Genomic DNA, 22,134 nt, shown 5'->3' on the forward strand with positions numbered 1-22,134 from the left:
TCACAGTGCTTTACCAAGGAGGAACAGGTATTTATCTCATCAATGAATGGTGGAGACAAATGCATTCAGTCCATAGCAAGTTCAGTAATGACTCCTACAGATGACTGTGGAAACTCTGTTCAGTAACTTAACTAGTGTGAGCCTAATAATTTTCATACGAAGAAAAGTTACACAAAGAACATCATCTTATCTGATTCTTCACAAAAACAAACCACTCCAGAAATTTTAACTAACATAAGAAAAACATTTTGTATATTACATTACTGGGAAACAACTTCATTTTTGTAATAGGCTGTCCAAGCCTCAAAAAGTTTGGTCAATGAGTCTTTGTTAATTACTGTAAATTACTTTTCTATATATAAAAGCAACAATCTGTCTTTCCAAAATACAGAGAAATTGAAACAGGACAAGTGGACAAGTATGATATCAGCAGCTTTTTTTTTTTTTTCTTTTTTTGCAACACCATTCACTACACTTTTTTTACCCTGTGGTCTTAATCAAATGTGAGATTTTTGATAAAAAAGGGTCTCCCTCAGTCTAGCAGAAAAAAGCACAACAGTTTCCAATGGCTGGCAAATTAAGCTGGGCACATTCACATTAGAAATAGTCTTTTTAAAAAGTACTGAAGACAGCAATTAACTGTTGAAACAAGTTACTAAGGATAGTAATGACTATCTCCACTGAAAACTTTCAGTTAAAGCTGTTGGTTATGAAGTAGTAATTATGTTAATGGAATTTCTGTGGTTGTCTTTATGAGTAAGTTAAAATAAATTATCCTCAGATTGGGATATAAATCTCCAGAGTTTATTGTCGTCCTTTAAAGGCCAGTAAAGCTACATTTACATTAACTTATCCTATATATTGAAAGTTCTTACCAAATTGATTTTAAATGCATGTCCCGTTTTCATCTTTGTAGAATGAGGTCACTAAAAGCACATACAAAACTAGGACTTTGACATGGGGAGGAAAACAGTTGAGGCAAAGGATCCATTCTGAAATGTTTCAAACAATTTTATTAAACAATCATGTTTTACATGCCATCAGACCTAACCCCTGAAGTGCAAAAATGTTTCTGAGGTATTAAGACTGGAGGAAAACAGGCACAGTATTGGTTGTTAGGGATACCACACTACAGCACATTGGACTTTGCAAACAACAGGCCTTTATACAGCATTTGCAGGATCAGAGAAAACTGAGAACAAGTCTGTTTGTCTTTAGCCTTGAGAGCCAAAAAAGCCCTGATCATTAGCCAGTTGTGTCACATCAATGACAACACAGACATGGTTAACACAGGACGATGATAAATATCAATGAGGTGTTTCTAGGCCAATATGTACAGTACATGAAAAGTGAAATTTAAATGCTGTATGTGTGACCAAAATCCCAACTGTCTATCCAGTCCAGCTTAATATATGTTGTGTCTACAGTGGCCTCTCTAGAACCAGCATTGTTGTCTATTCTACACAGCTATGCCACTGCCCTCTGCTCCTGTTTGAGGGCACCTGATCACTCACACTCACTTCAGATAAGTCTGATGTTTATCAGATTAACTCGAGTCAACAGTACGGTACTGCTTGTGGCCTGTTATTCTGCTAGCTGCCCTCTTCCCCTCATTCATGCAGTGAAGAAGTCTAATCCACGTGGGAAATCCGGTAAAGAAGTAAGCGTTGATTTACCACTCTTCATGTAGAAAGGAAAGCCTTATATGAGAACTGCAAAACCCATGGGGCAAAATTGGCCCTTATAAATTAGGATATTAATGAGAGTTTTACTCAACTGCCAAATTGCACTCCAAAAATAATTTTTTATGAGAAATGTTTGGGCATCACTCATTTGTATCAGCTTGCCTGTTCAAGGAATCAGGGGGCAAAGGAACATATTTCCCCTCGGAGCAGTTCCTGGGGTTACAATTTGACTGAAGGCTGCAGATGTGGCAATTCTGTACAGAATTAACTTTCTGCTGAACATTAGTTAGATTTAAAGCTCTCACTAATTCTCATTCAGTGATTTTGCTGGAAAAAGTTTTCCATCTCAAGAACTGTGGCATTGTTCCCTGGGACCAACTGCAGTTTGACCTAAGCTATTTGATTCAAAGACACCCAGAAAAATTATGTCCTTCACATGATATCAACACAACTGAACAGAAAATAAATCTAACAAAACATTTCCAAATGAATGATAAGCAAAAGTCACTTATTTTGAGTCTCTCCAGGGTTATTTTTAGCCAGGAGAGATAAAAAAAAGTTTCTCCTGAGACAATTTTTTTTTTTCATGTTTGTGAAAAATACCGTGACAAAATAGAAGTGATCCTTATTTTAGTAGGTGTTTACGAACTTATGAAAATTTCTGAATGTGTCAGTTTTTGCATTAAGAGTGGCATACTTGGAAAAATTTCCACCTTCAGCATCTTCAGCTTTGAGACTTTACTGGGAAGCTGGAGACACAAGTTCTGTTGTCAGCACAACCATGGGCATAATGTCATACAGTCTGACCACAAACACAATTGAGATTCTCATGGTTTTCTAGGATTGTTACCTAATATCACTGCTGCTTACCTACAGAATAACATCTAGCAAATCTGCAAATATAGAATAGCTGGAATAGAAGCTGGATACAGCTGGAGCGTTGCCTTAATATTACTTTTTAATGGAATCATATTTCATGGACAAAAAAGGCAACCCCAAAGAAAAAGTGCAAGTAAATCATCACTTTCAGTTGAAAACTGGGTTTCGGATGCCACTCAGGACTGAACTGTTGGGCCACTTCCTGTGCAGAAGAGTTAGGGAACATAAGAAAAAGAAAATGCTTGTGATTCCTAGGATCACAACGCCTGAAATCAGTGTACTGGTGACTGCATTCAGCTGGAAAGGAGGTCCGTTTGGATGAGCTGCAAGGAAAACAAGTAAGACCTGGTTACAATCTCTCAGCAGTGCCAACGACTTCTGTCTTTCCATTACAACATTCTGTACACAGAATAATTGCAATGAAGGGACTAAAACTGATATTTCAGAATGAGCACCTGCCTACTTAGATAAAGCTTATCTAAGTATAGTCTGAACATAGTTATTAGTTCTTTCAATACGCATCATGCTGGGGGATAGAGACAGTAAAGAAACTTCTAAGGCATAATCCCTCATATGCTAGTGACCAACCTTGAACCATGCTATTTAAGGCAAGACTATCATTTATTCAAGAACTATCAAAGCAGAGGTATACAAATTTGTGGCCTAATCAAGTTAATGAAAGGATTTCTTTGCTGATAGCATTGTCCACATCTGAATTCAAAGTGTATATAAATCCTTAACAGACATATCTGGCACCAGATACCTGAGCTACTCTAAGCTTCTTTGTATGCCTTCATGAAAGGCTTCTTACCACATTTATCAATTCTCAGGTAGAAGAGGCAACATATTTACTATTTAGTGTAGCTCAACAGGCTGTTCATGGACCGGTTCCTTCATACTGAAACACACACATCCAGCCCGTACCATCTTTTCCAGCAGGAGGGAAAAAACCATATGAGTGGTAGGTGCTATCCAAAGCACCAATGCGTGTTTGCCTAAGAGCTGTGTTTGCCATTACCAGTGCTGGAGAGTGAGGTGAAATGACAACACAGCTTCTATGTGGGAAACCAGACTGCTACTTCCAAAAGCAACCACCTGCCCTCAAACATCATCAGTCCCTCCCTCATCACCAAAGCTGAAAAAATTCATCTCTGCTGATCAGGTTGCTCTCCCCTTCTCAACGTTGTGCTGCCTTCTGACCGAATTTGTCTTGTCTCCACTACAGTAGTAGTCCCACCCTGCTCTACCTCTACACTCTCCACTGGGACAGTAACAGGCACAGGAAAGGATGTTGCTCTGGCATGGAAAGAGAGGGCGGGCTGCTGCTTTCGTTGGATGGGAAGGAAAGGTGGCAGCCATTAACACAGCAAGCTGTGTGTAGCAAACAAAGAATTTGCTTTTTATTATTACTATTTTTATTATATCCATGTGTAGGGACACACCAGGGAGCAATTCATTACAGGGAGAACTTCATTTCCATTCCAGGTAAGAAAGGTAGCTGCTTTTATGTGGTCTAAGTTGACAAAAGGGAAAAAAGAAGGGAGTTCAGAGGACAGGGTAGGTTTCTTGTGCCACTCAGTCCTGTTATGAACAAGTAAGAGGTATCATGGCCCAATGGACAGCCTGGTTACCTTGACGATCCTTTCTTAGTCATTAGCTAGTCTTTGTTACCAGTAGAGAACAGTAACGCTGAAACAAGTCCTCCAAGTGTGCCCAAAGGAGAAGCAGCCTAAAACTTAGAGACTTGATCTTCCCCGAAGCCTATTTCCTTCACTACTCTAGCAGACCACAAATTCTATTCAAGCTTCTCCACAGGCTCTTTGTGTGGTTAAATGCCAGGAGAACAGGAGCTGAGGCAGAGCTCTTCTGATTTTAAACTGTGAGCTGAGCTGGACTGCACCATAATAAGCATTTTGCTAATCTACTCCTGCATGGCATGAGCAAATTTTACTGCTTAAGTCTGATTTTGCATCTGGCAGTTACAATGTTCCCTCACCCTCATATGTCATAGCAGCAGATTTTCATTTCAGCTCTATCACAGGAATTAGAAGCTGCTATGCTGGCAGGGCTGGGTACACAAATTAAACTGAGCATTCCAGATTCAGCGATTGCTTTCTTTACAGTATGTCAATATTGACACATTTAAATGACAAAAAAAAAAAAAAAAAAAAGCCAAAAAAGAAAAAAACATTCTAGCTCAGTGCAAAGAGCTCAGTCAAAATGGTTCATCTCCTCAGTTCTGTTTCACTCATAAAACCTCTGTTATGTTTCTTGGAATTCTGATTAACTTACCAAGCTGTGAATTGTTCGTTGGCGTCTCATCTGTATAAAATAAAAACAGGATGCGTTATATTTTACAAATATCTCTGCCTACCTCCTCCCCTCCTTGCAGCACAAAAGCCAATAGTACTAGCTTTATTTTCAAAACACATCAGCTATACTTGCAACACTGACTAGTAGCTTTTAACATCCCTGGTAGAATAAGGAAAACAATGTTAATTACATGACATTGCTTCATTTTTAATGTGAGTACACCAGTACAAAGTTACTTAGCATTCTGTCACAGTAAAAACCCCAACACCTTAATGCAGGATCATCTTAATTGAAAAGGCAGCCAGTTCTATTCTCTCTCTCAGTAAGAATACAATCATAAGCACAATATTACACAGAAGTCCATTCACAGATCTCTATAGGAAAAAAAATTAATCTGTGTTTTCAAAGAAAAAAATACATCAGCGACCATAGATGATTACAAAAATGACCTTTCTCCATGCTCATTTTTCTCTTGACAATTACACAGTGGCATTATATTCCAAGAAACATTTCTATTTTGTCTTCAGTTTTTACTTTCTTACCATTGTCCATCTCAGAACTACATTTCTTGTCACTAATTTTGCTTCTTTTTGTGTAACTTGTAAGCACAGCTCATGTATACATTTGTTTTGAGCAGCTGTCTTCTAAGTTTAAGTGAGACATCCATCAAAAGCTACACAATTTCACCTTCACCAGTAGGTACCTGCTTTGTTTCTATACACAGAGACTAAAACATTTTCTTCTGTGTATGTCTCCTGTAACAACTTATTTTGGATTAACAAACAAGAATAAAGTTTCTCTGAAAAGAACAAAATGTTAGATATACAGGTTCAGAAATATACAGGAGAAGGACCATTGCTCATTTTCAGTAGCACAATTTGGGTCCTATCAAGGTAACTGCATAAACAGCTCTGTTACAAGAACAACCAGTGCCTAGAGTAATGGGGAGACCTGGATCACCTGAGGTGCCTCTGCAGACACCAAAGTGCCCAGGGGCAGATGCCGCACCAACCTAAATGGGGGAAGTGGGAGGCTGCACATCCATGCGAGTGAAGAACTAACACTGGCATACATCCTATGGTGAGGCACGTGCAGCAGGACTGAAGGGCTCTGTACAATTGTACCTCTACTAAAGCTGGACCAGAGCTTCCCTCAAAAGCAGCATAAGCACCTCTGTGCAGCACTGCAGAGTCAGCCAGCGCTCCTCATCTAAAACCAGACAGTTCTGTTTGAATTCTCTCATGACCTTCCCCCGTTTTTTCCCTTGACCATATTATTCATCAATCACATTTTTAATGCTCTTACTTTCCCAGTGGGAAGGGACAGTGGGAGGAAACACTAATCCTCTCTTTCTGCTCCAGAAGGAGAAGCGTAGTGCAAGTCAGATTAAGGGACTTGCCCACTGCCACTTAAGAAATTCATGGCAGAGTTCAGAACTGAATCCATTTTTTTTCAGAGTACTTCCCATCAAACCATCCTTCTGTCAGCAGGAGTGGGATGCTCCAAAAGTATACTACAGAGATGTAGAAATATGTATAAACTAAAAAGCTTTAGCCACACATCTTAAGTAGAAGACACTTTAAAAAGTGAAAAAAGCCTTGTTCATGTTTTTCTTTAAAAACACTTCAACAGTGGTCAAGAAATTATAAATCATTTATGCTTTCTTTGGGGCCATTAAATGCCTGTGGACATATTTTTGTTTGCTTGAAGCTATGCAGTATTTAAAGGTAACTGATGAGTATCTTTTGAAAATTTTTTTTTTAATTGTCAAAATAGCATTCACAGCATTTGAATCGTAAGCTATATTACCTAATCGGGGTTGCTCACATAACAAGATTTATCTCGTTTCTATTCTTCGTCAAAGGTAGCATTTCTCTAGCATACTTCTTTGTCCGAGCGAATCTGTCATTCATTTCCCCTAAGTACTAATGTATGAAACTTTGAAGATAGTTCTTTTCACTTGTTCTTGATTAATCAGATAGCAGCATTAGACAGAGTCCCAGTTTAAAAAAAAAAAAAGTCCTCACTTTCATTGCAAAATTGTTGGTTATAACAGAGGGTATTTGTTCTAAAAATGGTCTAAAAAAAGGTTCCCTATTCTGGAGGGTCAGTTGTCTCTGTATATGTGGGCACAACCACTTTGCACTTGAAGAAGGATTTTATTCTCAAGTGTTTCAATTATTTTTCATAGACAGGATTCAGTTCTGCTCTCACCTTCCTAAAATCTAAGACTGCTGAAATCAGTTGCTCATCTGAAACTACTTATAAATATCTGTAGACAGAATTTCTTAAATTTTTTCAAGTATTTTATTTTTATTATTTTGTCAACAGCAATCACATAAATTCTTTTCAAAGACTGCAGGTTGTATTTAAAGATGCTTTTTTAAAAAAACAAAACAAACCCCCCAAAAACCACAACAACTTTGGCAATAAAAATGAAAATCATGGAATTTGACCCCTGATTTAAAGGCCCACTCTTTTTAGCCCACTCTTTTTAGAATTTACAATGTGTTTGTCTTCTTTCTTTCTTATAGCTGAAGTCTAAGCATACCATGTATTAATTTTATGCAACACTTAGATAAAAACCCACAGGTGAAGCTGGAAGAAACAGTGAATATAAAGTGACAGTGAATATTCATTAGCTGTCCAAATTAAATTGCAACACTAAACACAGTACCTTACATTCTATTATCTTCAGTGAAATCTGACCAAAAAAAAAAAAGAAATCAACCCCCTGATTTTGGGCTTTTATAATGGCTTTATACACATAACTGTATCCCACAGTGATTCTACTGTGTTAGGGAGGAAGCATGTGAATGCTGAACAGGAATACTAGCTCAAAATTTCTACCAAAGACTCCAATAGTAGGGAAAAAAATACCCAGCAAACTCATGGAGAATCCACCCTTTCTCTAAGTCACTGCAAATTTATATTAAACTGCAAAACATTTCCCCAGGTTTGTGAAATTTATGCAGTCCATAGGAAAATTTTGCTCATGCCTACCACTCCTTGTAATGATGGGTCCAGCAGAGATTACAGCATTGCCAGAGGTGCTCTGAGGGATCCAAGTTGTCCTCCCACCAGTGTCTCTTCTTTCTCTGTTACTGCAAATCTGAGTGGTTAATCAAAACAATCACAGTTTCAGAGTGGAATGGAATTATTGCCATTCTGTGCTTCCTGCTTTAATGTAAACTCTTTTATAAGCAATACTACAACTTTGATTTTATTTCTTAGTATGCATTAAATTACTTTGCAATAAAACCAGCTGCAATATTCCCTAGAAGTCTATCTTATAAATGCCTGGCTTCCCATTGTATTTTGCCTCACTTCGTTTACAGAACTACATTGCTGTTGTGTACAAGATCCATCTTAGAGTATATTAAATTTTCAGTAGTTAATTTCCCAAAGCTTTGTTTACAGACAGTTTTCCCCAACAAATGTGTTTTGCTTGTCTAGGAATAGATAACATGCTACAATCCCTATTCTAGTAAGCTTCTCGAGTTAAAGTTCGCACATTTTCCATGGAGTTCTAAAGAGCAATGACCTACGCTAAAACAATCCCAGCACTCTGTCATCTGGAATCCACCTTTAACATCTTTAATTTATAATCTACTTTAATCTTGGGTACTCGAGTATGCTTCAACCAAGAGCACTGCTTTAATTTCAGCTTCTTGTGAAATAACTTCAAAAACGTCAGAACATAAATTCAATAGAAACAATGAATTATTTAAAAGTGTAACATAAAAGTATAAAATAATATACAAGATGTCAGAGGTATACTGAACTGATAGCATTTTAAAATTCTAATTGGAATGTCATTCAAGAAGAAAAAATACTGTGTTGTGAAGACATCACAGAATATTCTGTGTTTATATATTTATTTAAATGTTTCAATTTCCAAAATATATTTGTTGTTCCTGACATTCCTAAAATTAAATATTTTTTGCATTGACACAATTTCATGAACTTCAGCAAAACAGCAGTGTCCAAACTATAAGGGAGGTGGTAATAAACTATAAGGGATGTAGTAAATTTTTTTCTTCACTATCAGAAACTTTTTCAAATATTCCTTGTCAGTATAACAGCATTTACTATAGCTTTAATTTTTCCATAAATTCTATTCTAAGATATTTCTATTGATCCACTGCTTGTGGATACCTTGTTTCTTAGATGCCATACTAAGAATATCAGCTCTGTATCTGTTTCAGAGTTGCTACTTTTAAGAAATTATGAACCAAAAGGCAAAGAGGTCATTTCTCATGTATTCTGCAAGCTCTGTTTTGCAGGTCTAGTTTTGTTCTGTCTCCTGATGACCTGTTCATTGTCCTGGTCTTCATCATTTGTTTCACATTGCTTCAGACACAGAAAACATTCTTACTTCAGACTCCACAAGTCACCTTCATTCTGTGCCATCCAAACTTCTGTAGCATTTGTATGCAGAATAACTCCAGTGTGCCTATTTTATATCCAGCTAATTAATAGCAACTTCCGTCCACTGAAACTTACTGGCACAAGAAAGGGACAGTCATCTGCTCTGCACAGCTTTGTTACACAGTGAAGGAAGACCGTAGACATCTTCTGGTTCTTGTGCTTCACAAAGCGAAACACCTCAAAGGAAAACCGGCCCATTTGGCTCTTGCCATTTTCAATTATAGTTGTCTGCGGGTCCTTGTCACAGCTAGTTTTTGTAAAGAAGATTAAAACCAGGATGAGCAGTTATATTAACATTTTGAAGCTCTTAGCTGAGAATAAGATAGCTTAAGCAGCAAGTTCAGTGCTTTAGCTCCTTGGAAAAGAACACAGTGCCCTAATGTGCAACACCAGCAGCCATATCTGCCTGTTAGGCTGTACAGTCCTGTGCTGAAATGCATTCCTACAAAAACATTATGCTTTGTTTTGCAACATCACAGCTATAACCAAGGTGCCATTTAATTCTAGTGCCCAAAGAAATCTGAGATCTGAAGTAAAAAGTAATCAGGTATGCTAACCGGTATAGACAGGTAACTCCAAATGAAGACCGTATCTCTTCAGCAATCATCACTGGTAAGATTTAATCTGAGAGACTTCCAAGATGCTTTTCAAAATTCCAATTCAAATAAATGTTATTACTGGGAGTAGAAGCAGAAGCATCTATTTATCTTTCATCATTTGCTTAACTGCTTTCTTGAACTGCAGTCTATGTTGGTTTATATCACTGTCATTCACTACAAGGGTACCTTTGGTAAAACAAAGGCCAGTTTAGTCATTCAGTTTGGGTGTTTATGGTATCTCTAGTAGAGCCATTTTGGATATATGTTTCTCTACCTTCAGAATTATTACCCCTTCGCACTTGCTTCTATGTTTATGTTCACAAACAAGGTAAGTCCTGACATGTTATCTGTAAGCCTCGTCCTCAGTGCTGCCTACTAATATTGCTTAGACTTTCCAGGCAGTTTAGAACACCACCACTAGAAAGATTTATAACTGTTTTTTAAAGGAAGGACCCACAAAACACTGAGTTTGCTTAGGACCTACCTGAAAAAAAGATCATATCGAATATCATCGCTAGGATTACCAGATGGCGTGGTGTAACAGTAGTCCATCAAAACATTCCACCTGCACAGGAAGGAAAGTGATAGATAAGGGGAACTGGCAACGTAAGAGCAGGGGTGGAGAGTGAGATAAGATTAAAAGGCAGTACAGGCAAGCATACAAACTGATAATGCAGGCTGCTACATTGAAGCTGAGTTACTGTATTTAACGGGTTATGTACAAATCATCCTGCATTCCCAGGACGTCATCCGTTTCTTCCCACTACTTACAAAACTAAACAGCACAGCATAGCAGCAGAATTGTATAAATCAAATCACTTGGTTTCACGCAAGTCAAACACCATACCAACACATGTTGTATACCTCCTCTCAGAAGCTATGGCCACAAAGAACTAGAAATCAAAACCATCCCAATTTTGAAAGCCCCAGAGTTTCTCACTTGATCTTACAGATGCCTTTTCTTAAATAACAGCAATATAGAATTTAAAGTATACTCAGGAAAATTTTTATGAGGACAGCAGCAAGATATGTATTCACCATCAACGACCTGATACCCTCCAGCTGAGGGCAGCGATTATGAAACACCAACCATTATTTTGACATACTAAAGGCTATGAGGAAAGACATTGCTTCTAAATTAGAAAAATTTGCAACACCAAAAGCTGAACAGCAAGCAAGACAAGAAATAGTATCCTTTATGGTACCTGCCGTCAAGGTTGGTTGCTCTTACAGCTGCATATATTTTGGTTTTCAAAGGTAAACCTGTACTTGGAATAAGGAGCTGTTGGCTGTAGGTTGAATCCTGAAAAACAAACATTGCCTCAGTGTACCAGAAATCCCACTGTAACAACACATATGCATCCTCAGACTGAGCATTTTTCTGACTTTTCTATGCAGGACAGTCAATTACTTTGTCCTCCATAAGGGAAAAAGCAAAAAGCAGTGCCAGAGCATTTGACTACAGGTTTGTCTTTAAAGATGAACAATGCTTGACTGGCCTTTTCCTATGCAACTATTTTGGGGAATCTATTTACGATTTTATGAAGTGATTGAATTGGTGATTGAAGAAAATTGGTGATTGAAGAAAAACTCATTGACACCTCAGTAAGTCTCCCATCACCTACAGGCAAACATAACAGGTACTGTGGTTTGCTAAAGGAGGAGTTTAACTGAGTTGCCACAGTGTACCCCTTCCCAGGAAACATTGTTAAGGTTATTCAATTTAGTGGAGATAGCAATGCCACCAGGTTTTATATATCTTAAGCTGTTGTCTGGGAGAACAGACACATTCCATTATGCAAAGTGTAGTTTCTATGGAAGTTGGCTTGATGAAGGCTACAAGTAACAAATATTTTCATTTAAATTCTAATATTTAAAAAAAAAAAAGCTGTTTCAAGAAGCCTGTATATAATATAAAAGTTGGAAATTCCTCATATACTACTACATAGATATAGCCATTCTATTGGTTTCTTGTTCAGAGGCTGAGCCGTTAATGTCACTTTGGCAACAAAGCCATGAAATATATCTGAGTGACAGACATTAATTCAGCATATCAAACTGCACTTACTGGTAACATCACCTATGTCAAATAAGTGGTAATCCAGAAAGCATATCGACACCTCTTGAGAGAGGTCAAAACACTCAATACATAAGAAAAATTTTGTAAAACAGAATTTTGACTGGGTTCAGTGTGGCAGGCAAGACCAAGAGTGCAGCTGACAGCAACAAGAAGGATTAAGCACAAACATAAAAATATTTTTTCAAAAGGAACAATTCCAAATTTCACAGCATGACAAATATTGAGGCTTCCAGTGCTGCAGAGATTGGGAGGTACACATGCATACACAGACCAGCTCTGTGACATACACAGAGCAAGTCCTTGAAGATTCATTCAAGTGAGATCAGGTAAATTTGAGACCTTTAAAATTAATTTCATATTTCTCTAATACATAGCTCTGTCATATTTTGCAACTGATTGAAAAGTCTATAGTAAGTCCCTCACTATTACGTTCCATAGTAGTTCTTTTTTTCTTAAAAAATAGTTTTTATTCATTTAGACAGAAAGTTACAAGAAGGCCTAAAAGCACATAGCCACTTAGGCTGTGTGCAAGCCCATTAAACATTTTGCTATTAAACTCTGACCCTATCATGACACCTCCTCTTGTCTCTCCTCACAATAACATGTGCTAACACCACAAATAAATATAAACATCACCTTGTGAGGGAAGATGGGGGTGAGCTGAGAAGATGAAGAGTCAATGTTAGGAAATAACACTGCAGCTAAAGTTTGGAAATACAGCTGCTCACAGTCAAGAGTCACATCGGTACACAACCCCTCATGAATACCAAGGATGGACAGGGGCCTCGAGGCCTCTCCCAAAACCAGAACTCTCTAACAGGGACCAAGTGAGCCCAGAGAATCAGAGCTAACAAGACCAAGGGTGTCCCAAGCAGCACTCCCAACCAGACAGACTGCAGGCAATGCACAAGCTGCCCGTGTGTACACCCAGCCCTAGGACATGAACCAGAAGGGCCTATCTACCACTTCAGTCTGCCAGTCTTAGCAGTATTATCCATGCTAGTGCTACTTGCTAGAGTAATACAACTGAAATCAGAAGGATAAGTCACCACTGTTCATGGTCAACTCAAACTCACTGGGGTAGGGAGGATGTAAGCCCATCTTGGCCTGTGGAAAACATGTGCTCAGTCTGAGCATCAATAGCATTTATACCTAGCTATTTGCAGAAATGAGCCCTGAAAGGCAGCAACCATGTGGTGGGCAATGCTTGTCCTAACAGAAATTTGGTTACCCTCACCCTGTCCCATCTTTTTGGTCACAGGTTTATTTAAAAATGAGAGAAGTATAATCTTCATTTTAACAGATCATAGGTTGTTATTTGGAGCTCTGCTCTGTCGAGCAAACATGATTTTTTTTAAAGCATGCCGTCGGAAAATGTCCTGTTACAATATTTATAGCTCATTATGTTCAAAGCATAAAGCATTGACTTTTAAATCAGTTGCATGAATTATAACTCAGCATCATGATGGCATGAATAATAATGCAAAAAAATTGGATTCATAATTTACAAAAATGATGCTTGATAGATTGAAAAATTGATATTTAAATCAGGTATTTAAAATGTATGAATAAAAGTTTTAATCAACACAAAAATACCATCTCAGGGATTAATGTTAAGTAGAGGTCCGTGCATTTTCCATGTTTTACTGTTGCCATCCATATTTACGTAGTAAAAGCTTTTACAATAATGCATATTCAAGTTAAATAATCTAAAACATATGGAAGAAGTGTTAGTTGAAAGCTGTTCAAATTATTAACCCTTAAAATCTTGAAAGTCCAAACAATGAGGCAAGAAGTGCAATGGGCTATATATTTGGAAAAAATCCCACATCCCTCACTATAGTTACACATGCCCAAAACACTCTGTTGAGGCTTGAAAATAAAAATACCCCAGCAAAAGTGCTACAGTTTATTGCTGAAGGAACAGGTCTGGAATATTTTTACAGAATTCTGCAGAGTACTCTCTGTATCAGTACAATGTACCTATACACATATACACACAGAGTAATATGTATGCACATGCATAAACATAATAAATGCAAACACAAGTGTGCACTCTGGAGTATGACTGTAATTACTACAACTGATTAGTCATGTGGCACCACAAACTGAAAGCCAGAACTGTAAATTGAGGAACTGTATAAATACAGGACAAAAAGACTGTGTATGTCCTCAAAGACCATCCATGTAAATACAAGACAACAGGCATATGCAAACAAAAAGGACAAGGGAACTCAGAGATGAAAGATGCCTAGATGAAATGCCTTGCTCACGGGAGGAATGGGAAAGGAATAGCAAATAATGAAGAGGAGTCCATACTTTGTTCTTCTAATCCATCTTGTACCCACATAGTGCAGAGATTAATTTACTTCAGGTCATACTACTGTTTTATACTCACATTGTAAAGCAACAAATTCAAAGTGCTGATAAATGTACCATTGTTCTCTCTTACAGAAATAGCAGCTGATGACCTACAACATAACCAGAAACCAAAAACCATCATGAAGAAAGATATCTTATTTATCTGTTTATATACTTCAGCGTGGGTTTTTTTTTTAATCATTAAAAAACTCAATGAGTCATATCACAAGGAGTTAATTTATGTATTTGGGTTATAAACTTCAGAAAGAGGAATTTACAGTGGAAACACTGACAGAACCTTAACTATGCAGAAAGTAATGGATACTGTTGAAAACATGAATCAGAAAAATAATTAGCAGAAAGGCAAAGTGACAAAAAGGAATCCACTTTTCATGATGTACAAGGTTTACTCATGGAAATATTTTCTCTTGCTCTATATTCCAAGCACAAATACAGGCTGGGCAATGAGTGGACTGCAAGCAGCCCTGCTGAGAAGGGCTTGGGAGTATTAGTGGATGGAAAACTGACTATGAGCCAGCAATGTATGCTGCAAGCCCAGAAAGCCAACCGTGTCCTGGGCTGCATCCAGAGCAGGTCGAGGGAGGGGATTCTCTCCCCCTCTACTCCACTCTCATGAGACCCCACCTGCAGTGCTGTGTCCACCTCTGGGGGCACCAACATCAGAAGGACACGGATCTGCTTGAGCAGGTCCAGAGGCCACAAAGATGCTCAGGGGTCTGGAGCACCTCCCCTGTGAGGACAGGCTGAGAGAGTTGGGGTTGTTCAGCCTGGAGAAGAGAAGGCTCCAGGTAGACCTTAGAGCAGCCTTCCAGTACTTAAAGGGGGCTACAGGAAAGGTGGGGAGGGACCCTTGATCATAGGTGTAGAGATAGGACAAGGGGTAATGGTTTTAAACTGGAAGAGGGTAGATTTAGATTAGAGATAAGGAAGAAATTCTTTCCTGTGAGGGTGCTGAGGCACTGGCAGAGGTTGCCCAGAGCAGCTGTGGCTGCCCCCTCCCCTGGCTGGACGGGGCTTTGAGCAACCTGGGCTAGTGGAAGGTGTCCCTGCCCATGGCAGGGGGGTGGAACTAGGTGGTCTTTAAGGTCCCTTCCAACACAAACCATTCTATGATTCTATGATATTGACATGCTCACAAACTAGTTCATGAAGATTTTTTTTTTTTTGCTGCTATCATTTTGTCATCAGAACACCTGAATCTTAAGGGAAATTTTACATTTTCTAAGGCTCTCTTCATAAAGGCAGCTCTTCATAAACGATGTTATCTCATACAATGATGCTACAGAATTTTCTTTTCTTTTGCATCACTTCTTCATTCGGTGTTTTTTCCTTTCGCTTCACTTTTGCACAGCTAAAAAATTACTATGTTGACAATACTGCTATGGCATGCATATATTTAGTTGTACATGCATATATACACATACATATGGGCTTACACAAACATGGGAATGAAACATATAGAAATGAAAGCACACTTACGAAGCAAGCTGTGTATTGTTAACCAAGTACTCCAATGGATAGCTACAGCTAAATTTGTACAGAAGTCCAGGCAAATAGCTGATAATCGTTGGTGGGTCTGGCGTATCAATATAGCCTGAAACATTACCTATCTGTACCACTGAGGTATTTCCATAAGCATTGATACCTCGAGCTGAGGATACCTATTGAGAGACAGAAAACAACTATTATCAGAAAATTAACTGGGTTAAAAAAATACCTAAGGACACTCATGCTTTAGTGTATTATGTACCCAGAAATATCTTCAGAAAATCCTTAAAAAATTAATTTAGTTTAATGTTCTCTGTGTTCTGTTTTTCACTTCCTCCAAATCATGCATATACAGTTCAGAAATGATATCCCTGTTCTCAAAACACAGACCTGAGCAACACTTGAAAAAACCTGATTAATCCTGGAAGCATTTTTTTTTTTAGGTACTTTTATTCTGAGCATTCCCAATGAATTCGTATGTCTTACCAGGAAAAGCTGAAGGAAATTTTCTATTACAGTTAAAAGATATTAGCTTAAAATGAGCTTCCATATACAATAATAAAGCAAATACACAAGCAATTTCATCCATGGAAACAATACTCTGACACTCTTGAGCTTTGGTTTTGAAACATCAAAACCAATGTACTGTATAAGCAGATACAAGCCAAATAGCTGAACTTTGAGTCTGTGTTCATTTACATTATACATCTCTAAATCTAAACTGTAAACTGTGTGCAAAGAAGCACTGTCAGAAATGCAAGAGCTGAAAAGTAATACAGCTTTAATGCCAGTGCAACCTTAATTCAGTCCCTGGACACGTGCTATCCTGTGTTGCTCAGGCTGAGTGTGGAGAGCCAGCAATAACATGCAGCTCTCCAGAAAACTGGAGGACACTGTTTCCACTTGGTAGCAGTCCACCTCCGCTCTACCTGTAGCTACTGATCTGAATAAGAGGGTGGTATGAAAACAGCAGGTAAGTTTCACAAATTACTGTCTCAGTCGGCATGTACACAATAAGGCAAAGTAACATGGCACTGCACTTCCACTGAAACATTTATTTTGTGTAACTCTATTAGCAAAACGGATGCTTTCAATAGCTTTAGAACAAACAGTTTCTTAAAAAGATATTTCATTATGAAAGAATCATCCTTGTGCATGAGTTGTAACATTTTGCACTAAGTACACAACAGGTATTTTGATTTCTCTGGCTACAGAAAAAACAACCAGAAGATAGATGCAGCCACATACCTTGCCAACAGTATACCAAATCATTTGTTAAATGGCAGGAAAATTATGAAGATCAAATGTCCTAGGATCTATTCCTTGCCTAAAAAGCATAGGCTACAGCACTAAGGTAGTAGAGCCAACCTCACCTCTGTTTTAACTTCCTCACCACCCCACCCCCAAAAAACTTGCATCTGCCATATTACAGACAGACCTGGTTTTACCTGAGTTCTGCCTGAAATGTTGTCATTGTCTTTATTTTTATTGAAAATGAGTTTGAAGATTTTTTCTGTGAAACACGGACAAGAAATGTATGCAATTGTACTACTCCAGTGTGGAGAATGTGATAAGAAACCCTCCCTGCTCATCTATCGTCTTTGTTTGTGACACAGCATGCATAAACAGAGAGGATGAGGGGAATTTTAGGTTATATTCTTAGCAGCTGCTGCTTTGTCTTTGCATCCTGTGCAGCCTTGTTGGGGGCTTCATGGGGAGCTCCAATTATTTGGACTTAACAGACTGGGGTTTGGGTTGGGATTTTTTAAAACATCAACCTCCTACAATTATAATCAAATAGCAAGTTCAGGGAGTTTACAATGTGACCAACAGCATGAGAACAGAAAGAAGTCATTTCCTGGCAAATTCTTCTACTGCAAGTCATGGAGGTGCTACCGCTTTTCAAGGAAAATGGGAAATGAGAATCTTGAACTTGCTGAACTAGTTTTCATTGAAATTTTAAAAGAAAACCCTGAGGCAAACAGGTCACAGAGCATATCAAACATTCCAGCCCAGTTTCACAAAAATTATTAGCAACAAAGTAGGGGGTTTGTTATAAAAACTGACAGGTATCATCAAGTGCAAGCATAAATTCCAGATAGACTATAAGCCTTAAAAATAATACATTTTACACTTGGTTTTGTAAGGTATTAATAATTTGATACAAGTCATCACTGCTTGTACAGTATGATATACACATAAATGATACAACTCTCCTCTCCCTTTAGAATGTTTAAGACCCGCCTTTCCCCTCTATCCCCATTCAGAGTGAGATAGTTTCATTGAAGAAAATGAAATTATACTGGTACAAAACAGACTTCAAAGTCAGCTCCTGGATCAGATTCTGCGTCCAAAAACTCACAAACAGCTAAGGATTAGATTTAGTCATTAGCTGTACAAAGATGTTCATTATCTGTAACTGAAACAGCAACATAAAATGTAGACACTGAAGTCACACCACTAGGCAAAACACTGTAGCACAGAGTGTCCGTGCACTAAGAGATCTGAGTTGAACATACAGATCTGAACTTCAGTCCCACATCTTGACTTTTTTTGTCATTAATTGAATGCTTATGTTAGCCATTCTTTGTGTGTGTGTGTGTGTGTGTGTGTGTGTATCAAACATTCAAAATTTGCTTGAAAATTTCAGGTTGTTGCCAGGCAGTTCCACATTGAGCTGAGATCTTCCAAGAAAGTGCAACACCTCATGGAAGCAGAACTGTTTACAGTGGGTTGGACTCTCTGGACAGACTATCTCCCCTGTGACATTCAGCCTGAAGTCATCACCTTATCCGAAAACATGTAAGATCAGTCAATAAGCCCCTCTCATATTAGAGTACAGAAGCAGGTACCAAACTATAACAACTCTTGTCTAACCCACTTTAAAAATCTTTTACTTCCATTTTCCAAGAAGGTATTTGAAAAGTTTCAGCAAAACTTAAGACATGTTCACAAGAGTTTTTAAAATGGCTTGTAAAAATCTAATTTTTCCACTGGAAAAAAAAAAAATACAAATATACTTTCTAATCAGAGGACAAATTGTGTGTCCCACCACATTTTCTCATCAGTAATCAAGATTATAAATAACCAACTTCCTCTGGCATTCTTTGATGTATGCAATATATTGCTAACTGGGCAAGACAAAGTAAACATCTGTAAGAAATACAATGCTGTCAAAGCCATTCACTTGATCCTATGCATAAACAGCCAAGCTACAAGTTCACTTTGACTTTTTCTTACCACTAAAGTGTTTCCACAGGATTCCAAAGTACTCAGATTGATGATGAAAATAACCACTGCTGGAAAGGTGTTGTTATTGATGAAACCCCTGCAGTGGGCATCCCCGTGTTTCCCATTCAGTGCCAGATCTGTCTCAGAATAACCAGAGAAAAGAACTGTGCAAAAATTTATCTTCATAGTAATTGTCTGTACTCCACAGAAAACATTGATATCTCGTTCAGCTGCAAGAAAAATATGGGGAAAGACGTTGTAAGAAGATGTATTTCAACTAATCACCATATAATTATTGTAGCAGTTAGTCTAGTGTTGTACCTTCTGATTGAATCAATTTTTAGATCCCAGTCACCACAAAATAGTGCAATATAAAGGTCAGAATTGGATTAATCTGAAGAATGGATTTGACTCTAAAACTTCACTAAACCCCCCCCAAGAATTAACATACTAACATAGGCTACCACGCAACAAAAACAGTTATTCTAAAATTCCCCAGCAAATCATTTAGTAGCATATTCATAAACCAAAGCACTGCAATGGAGTAGAAAACAGCAAGTTATTAAATATTTGGAGTCTGATTAAACAGGCCCATTCTGGAAAATAAATTTCCAGTGATTTTGAGAAATTCAGGAGGCTGAGTTCTACCTTCCAGCCCTCTCTAGCATGGAAGTTGGGTGCTTTTGTCTGAGGTTGTCTAGATCCCACTTTGTATGAGACTGCAGTCTTAGGCTGTGCAGACTCTGAAGTACAACAGTATATCAGAACAATTTATTATATCTTTAAAGTTGGGGTTGTTTTTAAGAACCATCAACTTTAGCTTTAACAAAAAAATCAGTTGGCTCTTGAAAGACAATGATCGATACTACAAAGCATCTTGCAATCTTTCATTCTGTACATTATGACAATACAAAAGACCTAGAAAACAGCAATTTTTACAAGTGATCAATTTCTGAATAGCAGCAAAAAAACCTTCTTGGATGTATTTGACCTTTTACTTGAAAGTTCTGAAGATTTTTATGTACTTGAATGGAAAAGCATCAGGTTAGGATGTAGGCACAAGCAACAGTTTGTGTGGCTTTAGAGTTGTAACATAGCTTTTCCATAGCTCTCCTCTGCCTGTAGATGATGGGGGTGGTATTTCACTTTTCTCCCTTAGTGCTTTACAAAAAGACATACTGCACCGTGTTAAACACAGACATTACTCCTTTATATAACAACTCATTTATTACATCTGCTTAAAGATTAAGTGCTATTAAAAATTGCAGAACAACTTCAGTCAATACTATACCATTAAGCCTGTTGAAATGAATTGTTTCACTGCATTGTCACAACAGAGAGGAAATGAAATCTCCATTACAATGAACCAGCTCTTCCCCCATGGTACAGGGAGCACAAGCAGTTTAATTTAGACAGCTTTAATGGTGGCTTTAAAGCCAAAACAATCAAGTGCAGGAAATAACAGGCTAAACTCAGTCCTGAGCTAATGTGGCGATAAATTTTACTCACTGGGTGTAAATTTGGGCAGAAAGGTACTGGGGGTAAGACAGGAGTTGCAGTGATTTGACATGAAATTCTCCTGGTTTGTACATACAGGTAACTCTACTAATACAACACACAAAGACTAAGCAGCAGCATGCCTTGGTTTTCACTACATGAGGACTGTTATGATCCATTTAATGGGTATACTAAGGTAGAGGGAACAGTACACCTTCACACTTACTTGGACAAATGCACAAACAGTCAGATTGTAACAAATTGCCGCATGTGATGTAAAGTAGCTCAGTTAATTTTATAACTCACTTCAAGCCTTGTAAAAAGCAGGATATTACTTTACCTGTTAAGGTACCATTACCGCATGCAAAATTCTCATTTGACACTAAGAGAAATGAGACCATACAGTAAAAAAAACTGCCATACAGGATGATAAACAACCTTTCCAGACTGAACCTTTGCTGCCCACTACTGCACAACGAAGCATTGTTGCCCAACTAGTCCACTCTTGAATTAAAAGAACATTATTTGTTCAGAAATTAATCTGAAACCAGGTGCAAACAGACCTAATGCCTCTTTAGATGCTAAACATCTAGGTCATTTCTTGTGAATATTATTCCTATATATGTTTATATTAAACAAAAAATATTTGCATCCTGAAGTAGAAGTTTCTGGTTTGCTGAGTAAGAGAGAAGCGATACTTTGAAGATTAGGTCACCCAGCTGATAAGTCCTTAAATATAATGTCCTCTTTGTGCCAGAGTTTCCATACAGGAATGAGCTACATGAGCTACCTATAGTCAACAGTACTCACAGGGGATCACATACAAAACAGGTTAAAGCTCAAGAGGTACATAGATACTACAGCAACAGAGACCATCTTGAATCAAGGACAGACTCATGGCAACTTGAGCCAAATGCTGACACCTCCACTGCCCGCTTCTGCTGTGGTACCCTTCCAAACATTGCCAAGACTCACCCCAGAGCAGGCAGCAAAAAACCTGCCGAGGACAAGAGTTTTCCACAGAATGCCACTGACAAAAGTCATTCTACCAGAATAGGCATGCAAAGACACTTGTAGTTGAAAAGCAGCTTCTCTGCATGAGCCTCCTCTTTAATCAAATCACAGCTTTGATAGTGAATTAAAATGCATAGGATATGTGAAAGAGCTGCAATATTTTCTTAGCTTCTACTAAGTTCTCAGCATGTACTTAGAGCAAGAGGCCCCTGCATCAAAACTATGCATTTCCCATCTGAAGACAGCCAGACTGTTATGGCTCCATCCCTCAAAAACTATGCTTTATTGCGAGGCAGAACTAAGCTTTTTTTCCTCCAGGTAACTCTGAAGGATGGCAAGATCTAACCTTATTACATACTCCATGAACACATGTAGCTTTTGGTATAAAAAAGTCACAGGATTTCAAATCTACCAAATATGGGATTTTTTTCTTCATCCCTGCTGGCTATTGCATACTACACTCTAAAACAAACCTGCAAACTGCAGGAGCAAAAGTCCTGCCTGATTATTCATCATCCTATTTATGCAGCACCAT

The 22,134-nt window shown here is 38.1% G+C and overlaps 1 protein-coding gene across 2 annotated transcripts in view; it reads right to left on the reverse strand.

Annotated features, from left to right (window-relative positions):
- Positions 1–326: 326 nt before the first annotated feature.
- The window catches only part of ZPLD1 (zona pellucida like domain containing 1), a 157,439-nt gene continuing 135,631 nt past the window's right edge, over positions 327–22,134 (reverse strand). For both annotated transcript variants that reach the window (XM_026859877.1, XM_026859868.1), the window contains 9 exons: positions 19,098–19,318; positions 15,849–16,030; positions 14,386–14,458; positions 11,113–11,210; positions 10,392–10,472; positions 9,384–9,555; positions 7,881–7,989; positions 4,857–4,886; positions 327–2,887 (listed from right to left, as the gene is read on the reverse strand). In XM_026859877.1, the coding sequence (XP_026715678.1) occupies positions 2,712–2,887; positions 4,857–4,886; positions 7,881–7,989; positions 9,384–9,555; positions 10,392–10,472; positions 11,113–11,210; positions 14,386–14,458; positions 15,849–16,030; positions 19,098–19,318 (1,142 nt within the window). In that variant the 3' untranslated portion in view covers positions 327–2,711. The remainder of the gene's footprint in view (positions 2,888–4,856; positions 4,887–7,880; positions 7,990–9,383; positions 9,556–10,391; positions 10,473–11,112; positions 11,211–14,385; positions 14,459–15,848; positions 16,031–19,097; positions 19,319–22,134) is intronic.

This window comes from Athene cunicularia, assembly GCF_003259725.1.
Source record: "Athene cunicularia isolate RWA chromosome 1 unlocalized genomic scaffold, athCun1 chr1_part1, whole genome shotgun sequence".
Classification (NCBI taxonomy): Eukaryota; Metazoa; Chordata; class Aves; order Strigiformes; family Strigidae; genus Athene; species Athene cunicularia.